This window comes from Rhamphochromis longiceps, linkage group LG16, assembly GCF_057381845.1.
Source record: "Rhamphochromis longiceps isolate RC_006_pf linkage group LG16, R_longiceps_female_GT1.1, whole genome shotgun sequence".
Classification (NCBI taxonomy): Eukaryota; Metazoa; Chordata; class Actinopteri; order Cichliformes; family Cichlidae; genus Rhamphochromis; species Rhamphochromis longiceps.
In genome coordinates this window covers 9447991-9460822 of record NC_140572.1, presented here as the reverse complement: position 1 = coordinate 9460822, position 12832 = coordinate 9447991, and the positions used below count along the sequence as shown (strand labels likewise).

The 12832-nt window shown below is 42.9% G+C and overlaps 1 protein-coding gene across 3 annotated transcripts; it reads left to right on the top strand.

The window, feature by feature from the left end:
• Window positions 1-1645: 1645 nt before the first annotated feature.
• LOC146650597 (uncharacterized) lies at window positions 1646-10203 on the top strand. 3 transcript variants are annotated; one of them, XM_085383526.1, is made up of 2 exons: window positions 1646-1815; window positions 7646-10203. In XM_085383526.1, exon 2 carries the CDS (start codon window positions 8021-8023, stop codon window positions 9701-9703), a length of 1683 nt encoding a protein of 560 aa, XP_085239652.1. In that variant the 5' UTR covers window positions 1646-1815; window positions 7646-8020; the 3' UTR covers window positions 9704-10203. The 3 variants fall into 3 exon arrangements, with proteins under 3 accessions (XP_085239652.1, XP_085239651.1, XP_085239650.1); XM_085383525.1 differs by having other exon boundaries at window positions 7636-10203; XM_085383524.1 differs by lacking the exon at window positions 1646-1815 and adding an exon at window positions 2758-5374 and having other exon boundaries at window positions 6730-10203.
• The last annotated feature ends 2629 nt before the right edge of the window (window positions 10204-12832 follow it).

Genomic DNA, 12832 nt, shown 5'->3' with positions numbered 1-12832 from the left:
GGGGAAAAAGGAAAAGACTCACTGAACCGTCCATGGACGATCCCAATTCTGGGGAAGAAGTCAGATGTTGTCATCTTGAGTAACACTGCTTTGACCCCCGCTCAACTATCAGTGCTTGAACTTGGTCTATCTTTTGTAAAACTCTTTTTTATGTTTAGTGCTGTCCTTGCTTTTGTTATTTTCATCCATCCGCAGAGACTCTTAAAGACACAGACAGGCAGAACAAAAAACAGCCACCAAGACACATTATGGCCAGGTCCGTAACACCCCCTTTGCCAAGACCAAACATCTCCCCTATAGATGTTTGGCACTTAGGAATGGAGAAAACCATGCGAAAATGTACATTTACCATTACACTCTCGGTTCCTTTTTTGTGCTGGATCTCCAAATTAAAATCCTGCACTAAGAGGGACCATCTCATGAGCCTCTGATTAGAATTTTGCATCCTAGTCAAAAACACGAGGGGGTTGTGATCGGTGCAAACAATGATAGGTGATGAACTAGAGTCGACATATACTTCGAAATGTTGTAGTGCAAGCAACAGGGAAAGAGCTTCTTCTTCAATAATACTGCATTTTTGCTGATGAATGTTGAACTTCTTTGAAAAATAACCAATTGGGTGATCGACACCATGCTTGTCCTTCTGCAACAGCACCGCACCTGCACCGCTGGTGCTGGCATCCACCTCGAGCTTAAAAGGATGTGTGAAATCAGGAGTGGCAAGTACCGGTGTGCTGCAGAGGAGAGCTTTGGCAGACTCAAAAGCATTCTGGCATGTGGGTGACCACACGAATGGTTTTGACACACTTGTGAGACTGGTGAGAGGTGCAACTACGTCTGCAAAATTTTTGCAGAAGCCACGATAATAGCCAGCCATTCCAAGGAAACGGCGAAGCTCATGTCTAATGCGAGGCACAGGGAAATCTAGGATAGCCTGAATTTTGGCCAGAAGGGGGTGCACCTGACCCTGGCCCACCTGCTTCCCTAGATAAGTCACAGTGGGTTTACCAAAGTCACATTTGGCAAGATTAAGGGTAAGGGATCCCTCTTTTTTACCTTCCAAAAATTTCAGTGAGTGTTCCAAGGTGTTCTGATCAGGTCTCTGAATAAGCTACAATGTCATCTGTTAAGAGAATTTTTATTAAATCATTAAAGTATAATCAAGTAGAAACAAGTATGCCTTATAATCAAGTGTTTATATATTTTCACACGGTAAAGCTTACTGTTGAAAAGAACACAATGTATTCCTTGCTTAAGTGTGTGAGATGTTTGACAAAGACAGGACATATACATGCATTCTTTACTTCAGTGTCTGCGATGTCAGATAAGCATGAATACTGCTGTGTCGTTGTTTTTCAGTTTGTGTGCAGAAGTTAGATAGCTAAGACAATGCCTGAGCTCTCCCCTCTTCAGTTGAAAGAGGAAGTATTATGTAACCCATTTTGCCTTATAAATAAAGCGAGTAAACGGTGCTCGGTGTGTTAGTCTGCTCAGAGACTCTCACCCGTGCGCACGTCTTTGAAACTCTGAGTCGGTCTGCCAGTGTCTCATTTCTCTCTTACTGTGTTTGAACAAATTGTCAACCCTTGACATTTAATTGGTCCTCCGAGCCGGAGAACTGACTGTTATTTTAACGTCTAGTTTTCCACAGACGGTCTCTATCGGATCCTGACGTCGTGACGCCTGCGCTGGAAGAAATCTGATCAGTAAAACGAAAAACCCGGGAACGTGAATTCGATCTCCGGTCAGCGTTCGGCCTTCACGGCTCCAGGACCCGATGAGCACCGGATCTTAAAACGCAGCGCCACAGTAGAGGTGAATATGACACGCATTCCACCAAGCGCTAAAATACGTTGATATTGAGATTTTCCTTTAAGTAGTGTGTAAACCTAGGTACGCCGACAGATCTCAGTGTCCATGCGGGACTAAGAAGACGACAGGCAAGAGCGAAATTCTAGAAAAATCGCTATTAAAAGTTCCGGTCGCTCTGGGAGTGGCTGCAACGGAACAGGTTTCCGGTCACTCAAGAAGAGTGGCTGAAGGTGAAGGTGTTACACAAATAAATAGGCCTACGGAAAATCTCAATAAAAATCATAGAAACGCGCTTTGTTTGTGAGGAGTGAGTTGTTTTTACGACCCAATACGCGGTCGAACCACTTCTCAAACTGTTTTCCTGTGTACACTCACGTATTGGTAAAGGTGGAAAAAAGGGTTGTGCTTCATCACGTAAAATTGATAACCGCTCTCTCAATTAGTGGGAGAGTAGAAGGCTGTTATCGAAAACCCATTCTCACTTTTTCATGCCAAAGAAGGTGTCACAGTTCTGACGTAATTAGTTCAAAATGGGTAACTCTAAAACTAAAGTAAAATTAACAGCAGATGAAGGATGGTTGGAAAAAAACTGTCCAAATGCAGGAAGAGTCAGTGCAAATAGGTGGAGAAATCCACATAAAATTTATTGCCCAGCCTGGCAAGGCAAATGCAATCAAGAATCAATAACTGCTTTAAAGGCTGCTTTACAAAAAGAATTATTTGAGGAAAAGAGCCAAAAGAAAAAAGCAAAACGCTTAGCAGAATGGCACCTTTTCAAGGCGTGGATGGTAGAAAACGATAAACGCATTGCTAAACGTGCCCAAAAGCAGGAAACTAAAGATAAACAGAAAACTGCAGGAGAAGAAAAACCGTACCCCCCTCCTTATGCTCTTCAGCCTGCACAGCCTGCAGCAACTGCACCTAACCTTACGTCAGCACTTCCTGTAAGCTCTCCTCACAAACCTTTTGTTTCAAATCCCTATATGGAGGCCAGACAACAACTTGATCTTATGACTAAGCATGGTCATTCCAAAAAAACAGAAATTGTAGGTCAGTTTCCAATGGTAGCCTTATCTAACCCCAGGTACGGTCAACCCACTGGTCCCCCAGACGCCCAAGGAGTCATACCAGTAGACGGTGAGCCTTTAATTTATGCATTCCGACCCTGGTCTCATAAAGACAGAGAGAATGTACTAAAAGATGTGCCACCCCTTAAAGAAGGCTTCCGGCCGTGGCGAGATGCAGTGGAATTGATCCGTCAGGGGTGGGGTTTAAATGGTCATGAGATTCATCAAGTTTTTCAAGATTTATTAGGTTTAAGTCTTCCTAGAGCTAGAGGTCAATTTACAGGAAATGATTTAAACGGTGACGTGTTGGGGCCAGACACTCCCCAATTAATACAGGAGCTTAATAACTTGTATGGCAGAATAGAAGTTATTTTAGCCCCAAGGCCAGATTATGGAAAGATAGGAGAGTGCAAACAAAAGGAAGGAGAGACAGCATCAGACTATTTGGATCGCCTACGCCCAGTTTTCAGACAAAACTCAGGGCTAAATTATGATGCCGATCCACTGTCTGCTTTTCAACAACAATTAAAAAATGCCTTCCTAAATGGTCTACTGCCTAAGATAAAAGCACATGTAGACAAACACTGGGTCACTCAAAATACAGGAACCTTGCCTGAAGCCCTACAATATGCTGAGCATGCAGTCAAAATTCAAAAACAAAAAGAAAAAACAGAAGGAGTTTTCATGATTGATCCAGAGACAGGCTTTATAGCCTTCTCAGGACAGCAACACACGGCAGGTTTTAAGCAAAGTAGGGGAAAGCAAAAAGCAGGACAAAGAAGAGATAGAAGAGATATGAGATGTTATAACTGTGGTAAAATCGGGCACTTTGCTCGAAACTGTAGAAATGTAAGCCAAGAACAGGAAGGTGGAGATGACAGGCGCAGACGCCGTGATGAATGACTAGCACAAGAAAAGGGAAGTGAAACAAGTGAAGGGGAAGTTTACAACATTGAACAACTGCTGCTAGGCTCAGAAGCAAAGCCCACCGTTATAGTGCACGTTAACGGGGTCCCAATAAAATTCCTTTGCGACACAGGTGCTTGTAAAACTGTCCTAACAGTAGAAGTTCCAAATTTAACCTCTTCAAAAGATACCTTAATCGTGAAATCAGCCTCAGGACATGTGACAAAACAGCATCTAACCGACCCCCTTTTTATGTCACATAGAGATAGTGGCCGTGCCTGCAAAAATCAGTGCATCTATGATCCATCTTGTCCACTAAATTTGTTAGGAAGAGATGCTTTAACAAAATTAAAAATAGGAGTTTTTCCTGAAGAAAGTGGCATGAAAGCCAGACTCCTACTCTCTGAAAGTCAGAGCCAAACTGAAGATATTTTTGTTTGTGAAGGTTTAGGTGAGCCAAATTATTACTGGGCCTTAGATTTACCAAAACTTGAACCATTAGAGGCCAAAGCTAATATGTACTTACCTGAGCACTCACATAGACAGGACCCAGCAAAATATCACAACACCTTGTGGTATAAATATGTCCCAGGTCCAGACAAAATTTATGATCAACAAGTGCACAGACTAGGACCGCAAAAACTAGTCCTACAACACCTGTATGTGACACAGAGTGGTAATGCAGTATGCTCAGTGTTACAGACAGATGCAGTGCAGCGCTTAAATAAGATATGCAACCCTCATGTATCTGTTGCACGCAACGACCAAACGCCTTGGTCTGAGTTAGGCACAGTGCTGAGAAATGTAGAAATGGACAGATATGACAAAATAGAGTGTGAGGACTGGCAAAAAGGCCGTAGAACTGGGTGCATGAGGCTAACGCTGTGTTGGCCGGTGACAGCCACACCAGCCACACATTTAGCCACAACAGAGCAAGATGAATGACAAGTATTAACAATTGAAGCACATCCAGAACTAGAGAAGCTGCCACAAACATTATGGTCTCAAGGACCCACGGATGTAGGCCTAATAAAAGGAGCAGATCCAGTAGTGGTGAAAACTACAACCTCATATAGGCCTGTAAAACCACAATATCCCTTGAGTGCAGAGGCAAAAGAAGGTATCAGACCAGTCATAGCAGAGATGCAAAAAGCAGGTATTCTCGTGAAAACTAATGAAGCCACGTGTAATACACCAATTTTTCCAGTAAAAAAGGCTAATACAGGAAAATATCGCTTAGTTCATGATCTAAGAGCAATAAATGAGGTAACAGAGCAGATACCTCCAGTGGTTGCAAATCCACACACAATTCTAAATCAAGTAACACCAAAAGAACGGTGGTTCTCTGTAATAGACTTGTCCAATGCCTTCTTCTCCGTACCTCTGCACCCTGACTCACAGAAGTTATTCGGATTCACCTTTGACAATCAAAAGTATACTTATACAAGGTTGCCTCAGGGATTCCAGAATAGCCCAACTCTGTATGCAGAGGCTTTGAGAAAATCAATGTCATCTTGTACGCTCCCTGCCCCAGGGCAGTTCTTGTTGTATGTAGATGATATATTGATCACAGGCCATACAAAAGATGAGTGCAAAGAAAACACATTAACAGTTTTGCAACATCTCGCAGAGCAAGGCCATAAAGTGTCACAGCATAAACTGCAATTGTGGAGCCAGGAAGTAACATACCTTGGCCACAAATTGACAGGACAAGGCAGGCAGCTGTTAGAGAGCAGAAAGATAGCAGTCCAAAATGCCCCAAAACCAGTAACTAAACAACAAATGATGAGTTTTTTAGGACTGTGCAATTTCTGTAGATGCTGGATTCCAGAATACGCATTACTAGCTCAACCACTACAGAACCTCATTTATGGTAAAGATCTAGCATTAAAAGACAAAGTACAATGGACTCCAGAAGCAGAAAAAGCTTTCGTTGATTTGAAAATAGCACTGCAGACATGTACCGTCTTAGCATTACCAGACTATGGAAAACCTTTCGTTCTCCATGTTGATGGTGCAGGAGGGTATATGAAAGCAGTCTTAACTCAAGCTTTTGGAGAAAAACAACGTCCATTAGCTTTCTACTCATGCAAACTTGACTCTGTAGCTGCTGGATTACCTACCTGTGTTCAGGCATGCGCAGCAGCAGCAGAGGCAGTTAAAAAATGTGCAGACATTGTTCTAGGACATAAATTGATCATCAAAGTCCCACATGCAGTGACCTCTATTTTGCTCCAAGCGAACCTCTCTTTCCTCACGCATGCAAGACAACTTTCTTATGTGGGGATTCTACTTACACAATCACACATAAAAATAGAGAAGTGTGGCCAGCTAAACCCAAGTACACTTTTGCCGACTTCTCTGGACGGAGAACAACACTGTTGCATTCAAAAATTAGAGGAAGATACAAAACCTCGCACTGATATATACAGCTCCCCCCAGAGCAGTTTCAGTAATGTTTTTGTGGACGGCTCAGCGTCAAAAGACATTCACGGTAGAAATTGTGTGGGTTATGCGGTCACAACTGTTGATAAAGTGATAGAAGCAAAAGCTCTCAGCTCCTCAAACTCTGCTCAAAGCGCAGAACTAACCGCAGTCATCAGAGCATGTACTTTATATAAGGGTCAAAGTGTTAATGTTTACACAGACAGTCAATATGTCTATTCAGCAGTTCATCATTTCGCTAAAATATGGCATAACAGAGGAATGACAACTTCCTCAGGCAACACAGTTCAACATGCAAACCTTCTAAAAAAGCTATTAGAAGTAATAACGTTGCCAAAAGAATTAGCACTATGCAAATGTGCAGCTCATCAAAAGGATGACACAGAAATTACGAGAGGAAATAACTTTGCTGACAAAGCAGCAAAAGCAGCTGCAGAAAAACAAATTGATGTTTTAACAACAGAAACCATAGATCTAATACCTTTAGAAATACTAGCAGATGCACAGAAAACAGCATCGCTGAGTGAACAAAAATCTTGGGTGAAAGATGGAGCAGAATTAAAAGACAACCTTATGATGTGTAATGGCAAACCAGTGCTTCCAAAATCTTTGCATAGAACTGCTGCTTTAGTGACACATGGGAAAACTCATGTGTCATCAGGAGGGATGATTAATATTCTTAATAAACAATTCTATACAAAAAATTTTGAAAGTTCAGCACAAGAGTTTATCAGAACATGTATGATTTGCCAAAGACACAACGCACAGGGAAATCTACGTCCAAAGCGAGGGCATTTCCCTATACCACCGCATCCATTTCACACTGTCCACATGGATTTCATAGAATTAAATGAATCACAATCCTCCAAATATGCACTTGTGATAATTGATGTATTTTCCAAGTGGCCAGAAATATACCCAGTGAAAAAAGCAGATGCAATATCAGTAGCAAAATGTCTATGTAATCATTTTATTCCAACGTACGGTATTCCATCTCTGATAAGATCAGACAATGGCACACATTTTGTAAATGAAGTAATAAGTAAAGTTTCTGAAGCTTTAGGCTTCAGCATAAAACATCACTGTTCTTATCATCCACAAAGTGCAGGATTAGTCGAGAGAACTAACGGCACAATTAAACAAAGGTTGAGGAAATGTATGGAAGAGACTAAAAAACCTTGGCCTGAATGTCTAAGCTTGGTTAAATTATGGATGAGAATAACTCAAGGAACAGGTGGTCTAACGCCATTTGAAATCGTACATGGCAGACATTTTCCACTCCCCATAATGAGTGAGCCAATTAATAAATCTATTGCAGAAACAACAATGGCAGAATGGATGACAAAACTATTTGAGAATAAAGAAGTGAGATTAAGCAATCAACTGCCGAGTGACTTTTCTTCAGTTTCTTGCAGGTTGAACCCCGGTGATTGGATTCTGATTAAAGTCCTCCAGCGGAAAAACTGGAGTGCTCCAAAGTGGGAAGGTCCCTTCCAGGTGCTACTTACCACACCCACAGCGTGTAAGATAGCCGAACGAGTTTCGTGGATTCATCAATCCCACGTGAAGAAAGTGTTTGCACCACAATAAGACGCCGGTTCCCCTGACTCTTACGTGAACCCCTGCTGGAGGACAGGGCTGAACGGGTTTCCCGCCCTGTGCTTCCTCGGCAGTGCTACTCACGTGGGAGCTCGGGTGTGCCTGGTCGCCCTGAAGATCAGACTGACCTATCCCACCGAAGAGCAGAACCAATAATAACACCAGGGACGCCTGAATAAAATCTCAACAAGATGACTGAGGAAAACAACCTGATAAATCCAGAAGAAGAACCAGCTTCAGAATCAATGCTAGCACCAGTTCCAGCCCCAAAGCTGTTGTGCTTGGGCGCTTGTGACATCAAACGAAAACTACTCATGTGCTACATATTCTGTCTAATGGCTATCCTCCTGATGACGACACTCTTTTGGTTGATGCCCAGTGGAACCCACAAGACAGTACCAATTATTCTCCGACCTAAGAGGTGGACCCACGACAACTCGCACCTGAAGGAGATAGACAAAGAACACAACCACCCGTGGCTGAACAATGCATGGTACCGGTATGTCCATGACAGAGTGCACAGAGAAGACAATGCCGCAAACTGCTATGTCTGCTCACATATGCCCACGACAGCACTCCATGCCACAGTGTATGGAAAACCCCCAACCAAGGCTGAAGCACTCTGCATATATGACAAAGCCATTACCGGGACCTGCTCAACACCAGGAAAACCTGTGATGGTGATAGGTGGATCCATAAAGGACCAAAACAGCAACACATGCCACAACACTACACAATATATAGTCCCACAGAGTGTAAAGTCTTTAATCTACAACATAACAAACTGCACCCACCAGTACCCAAATATAAACTACACCTGCAATGAAGCCTACTGGGTGCATATAAACGTCAGCCATAGAAAACTGAAATCATTCTCAGTTGTTTTGCCACCTGACATACAACACCCAGTGTGCTTTAACTTCACAGGAGCAACCGGACAAACAGGTACGCCCCAGGGTCTGAAGAAATTAGGACAAAACCGAAACTGCTCCATGATCCTGGCGGCACCAGATTGGGATGGCATCGGCTCATCGACAGGTACATACTGGGTACAGGGCGCAGCTTGGGCGTGTGGCCTGAAAGTCTATTTCATGCTGCCACCAAACAGCACCGGACTCTGTGCCCCTGTTCTGGTATCTGACCACACCTTTAAGATGTCAGTGAACATCAACACCAGAGCTAAACGTAGCACAGGCCTCAAGCCCCATGATCCATATCTTGGTTCTGATGTACCAGATGACTTCAAACTCTGGACCAAGAGCCAGAAGGTAATACACGCTTTGTTTCCATGGATAGGAGTAGGGAAACACGCACTACGGATAGAAACCCTGGACTATCGTTTTGGATTATTTTTAAATGCTTCAACCCGCATTAATCAAGGACAGAATGAAGAAATTGATGCAATTCGCATCACTGTCATGCAGCACCGAGTGGCTTTAGACATCATTCTCGCAGAGAAAGGTGGTCTCTGCGTATTGTTTAACACTACATGTTGTACCTACATACCTGATAACATCCATTCATTAAACATGACAAATGCTTTGAATGTTTTGAAACAACTGAGAGACGCTCAGCAGCAGGACTACGTTACCGATACTCAAGGTTGGTGGGACTGGCTGCTGAGCGGCTCTTGGAAATCTCTACTGATTAAAGGCCTGTTGGCCCTTTTCAGTGTGATGTTACTATTTTGCCTTTTCATTGCTTGTATTATCCCATGTCTGAGAAGCATAATGACAAACATGTTCAAGCGTATGTTAGGAAACCATGTCTTGGCTCAGTCAGTTATGGAGGATCCCTATCGTCAGTATGGTATGCTGAGTGTGGGAGAGAGAGAAGAAAATCTCTATGACAATCTTGACAAGCTTGTTGTTTAATTATTTCACTGAATGACGTGCAAGTTGAAAATGTGACTAACAAGTGACTATGCATTGAGTAAAACATGTGAAATATATTAACATCAGGAGGGAATGTTAAGAGAATTTTTATTAAATCATTAAAGTATAATCAAGTAGAAACAAGTATGCCTTATAATCAAGTGTTTATATATTTTCACACGGTAAAGCTTACTGTTGAAAAGAACACAATGTATTCCTTGCTTAAGTGTGTGAGATGTTTGACAAAGACAGGACATATACATGCATTCTTTACTTCAGTGTCTGCGATGTCAGATAAGCATGAATACTGCTGTGTCGTTGTTTTTCAGTTTGTGTGCAGAAGTTAGATAGCTAAGACAATGCCTGAGCTCTCCCCTCTTCAGTTGAAAGAGGAAGTATTATGTAACCCATTTTGCCTTATAAATAAAGCGAGTAAACGGTGCTCGGTGTGTTAGTCTGCTCAGAGACTCTCACCCGTGCGCACGTCTTTGAAACTCTGAGTCGGTCTGCCAGTGTCTCATTTCTCTCTTACTGTGTTTGAACAAATTGTCAACCCTTGACATCATCTAAGTACACTTCACAATTTTTGACACCACCTAATACAATGTGCATAATGCGTTGGATTGTGGCAGGGGCATTTCGAAGGCCAACCGGCATGACAGTGTATTGGAGAAAGTGATCAGGGGTGACAAAAGTGGAAATTTCAGATGCACATGGAGTGAGGGGGACTTTCCAATAACCCTTTAATAAATCCGGCTTGGTGACAAACTTTGCGGAGCAAACCCTATCAACACAGTCTTCCATGCGGGGAAGAGGATAGGAGTCAGGTTTGGTCACACTGTTCACTTTTCGAAAATCAGTACAAAAACGTGGGGTTTTGTCTTCCTTCGGCACAAAAAGGCATGGGGAACTCCATGCTCTCGGGAGAACTCGGGACAGCAAGACCATTTTCCAGCAAGTAGGAAACTTCTTGCTGAAAAAGTGCATTTTGGTAGGGTTCACACGATAAGCGTGTTGTTTGATCGGAGGGTGGTCACCTACATCCATGTCATGTTCGAGGATAGTAGTGCGAGAGGGAGTGTCAGCAAACAGGGATGGGTAAGTGTCAGCAAACAGGGATAGGTAAGTGTCTATGCAGACGCTCCCTAAAACAACTTAGGTAATCTAGTACGTTCTGCTCAGGGATAGCTGTGTCGGACAGATATTGCTCTTTAAGCAGCCGCAGGGGACCACGCATTGTGTGTCCAAACACCAGCTCAGCGGGACTGAAACCCGTGGACTCCTGCACACTCTCTCTCTCACCGCTAGAAGGAGAAGTGGCAGACCCTCGTCCCACTCTCTTCCTGACTCAAGGCAGAACTTCCTCATCATGGCTTTTAATGTTTGGTGGAAACGCTCAAGCGCACCCTGTCATGAATCGCTGTGTGGCAAACAGGAATTGAACCCAAAATGCAGGCTCTTAAACTCAAATGAACTCAGGAACCACAGCTTTATTTGCTGGCCGGGAAAAGCATACAAAAGCAAACTAAACTAAACTGGAAAATGACAAACTAAACTCACAGGGAGATCCACACAGCATGAGGGACGATGCGACTCAGAGAAACACAGGGTTTAAATACACTGGGAAGTAACGAGGGGAATGAGACACAGAAGGAGGGCACAGCTGGGAGAAATCAGAACTGACGAGACAAGGAAGCAAAGCAGGACACATTCACATAAGACACAGACCTTCAAAGTGAAACAGGAAGTATAACACAGAGACGCGAACTTGTCATGGTGGAGACAGCAACTAAGAAACACAGACATAAACCATAAGGCAGAGGACTCTAATAACCAAAATATGCAGAGGGAAATACTAAGCTTGGAACACAAGAAATTAGACTTGAGGGAGTAATAAAAGACCCACCATGAGAACATAATTCACAATACAGAGTGACAGAAAACAAGAAGCTCAAACATGCAAAGACACAGACGTACACAGAACAGAGGGGGCACCGAGAAACATGAAGGGCAAGGGATTAAAACTAGAAACCATAGAATAAATCACACGAGTACAAAATACAAGAATCACAAAGAACTAAAAATGCTGGGTAAGGAGACCCAGGATCCTGACACACCCTGTGATTCGGGATGATACGCACTGGATTTTTGATGCTTGATGCAGAGTGATTTTAAGACCTGAGCAAATATTTTGGACATAAAATTAAACCCTTGGTCCGTTTGAACAGATTTAGGCAAACCGAAAGTGGAGAAAAAGTTTACTAATGCTCTGACAATGGCTTTGACTTTGATAGTGCGTAGCGGAATATCCTCGGGGAAGCGTGTACATCAGGACATCAAAGTCAAGATGTACTGATTTCCTGACTTTGTTTTTGGGAGAAGACCTACAAAATCAATGATTTTGTACGCAAATGGTTCCCCTAAAGCCGGGATCGGATGCAATGGAGCGGGAAGATTAACCTGGTTGGGTTTTCCACTGACCTGGCAAATGTGGCAAGAACGACAATACTTGGTTACATCAGTTTTTAACCCTGGCCAAAATAAGTGATACAGAATACGATGGTAACAGAGAAACTGTCATGTGCAAGACTGAGTACTTGGGGTCAAAGGTTTTGCGGTACAAAGTCCAGCCAAGATCACTAGATGAGGGAGGATGCCATTTAGGCATTAACATGTCATTTTCAATGCTGTAAACACGGGGATTCTGATCGCTGGCCAGTTTTGTGGCCAGAGTTGGGTCATTCTGTTGCGCATGGAAAAAAATCTGTTTTGTTTGGCTGAAAAGACAGGTCAGGTGTAGCAGGTGGCAGGCTATCAGACACACATTTTTCAGTTTTTTCCACAGGCAGTTCAGCTTTCTCAGGAACAGCTTCAGAACATAGAAAAGAGTCAGAGAAGTCAACATCACCGTATTTGTTAGGGGTTGTTCAAATTACAAATTGTGCAAACAAAAACAAGATATTGAAAATAAGCAGACCTCAGTGCAACGAAATGTCTTTCCAACACTGGCAAGCACAAAGACCAACTTTAACATTAAAAGGTGTAAAAACAAGTACAAGATGTTGAAAATAAGCAGACCTCAGTGCAAAAAAGTGTTTCCTACACTGAAAAGCACAAAGGAAAACTTTA

Excerpts from the sequence above, each read along its gene's own strand:
- LOC146650597 (XM_085383526.1), top strand. The coding sequence starts at position 8,021 with ATGACTGAGGAAAACAACCTGATAAATCCAGAAGAAGAACCAGCTTCA.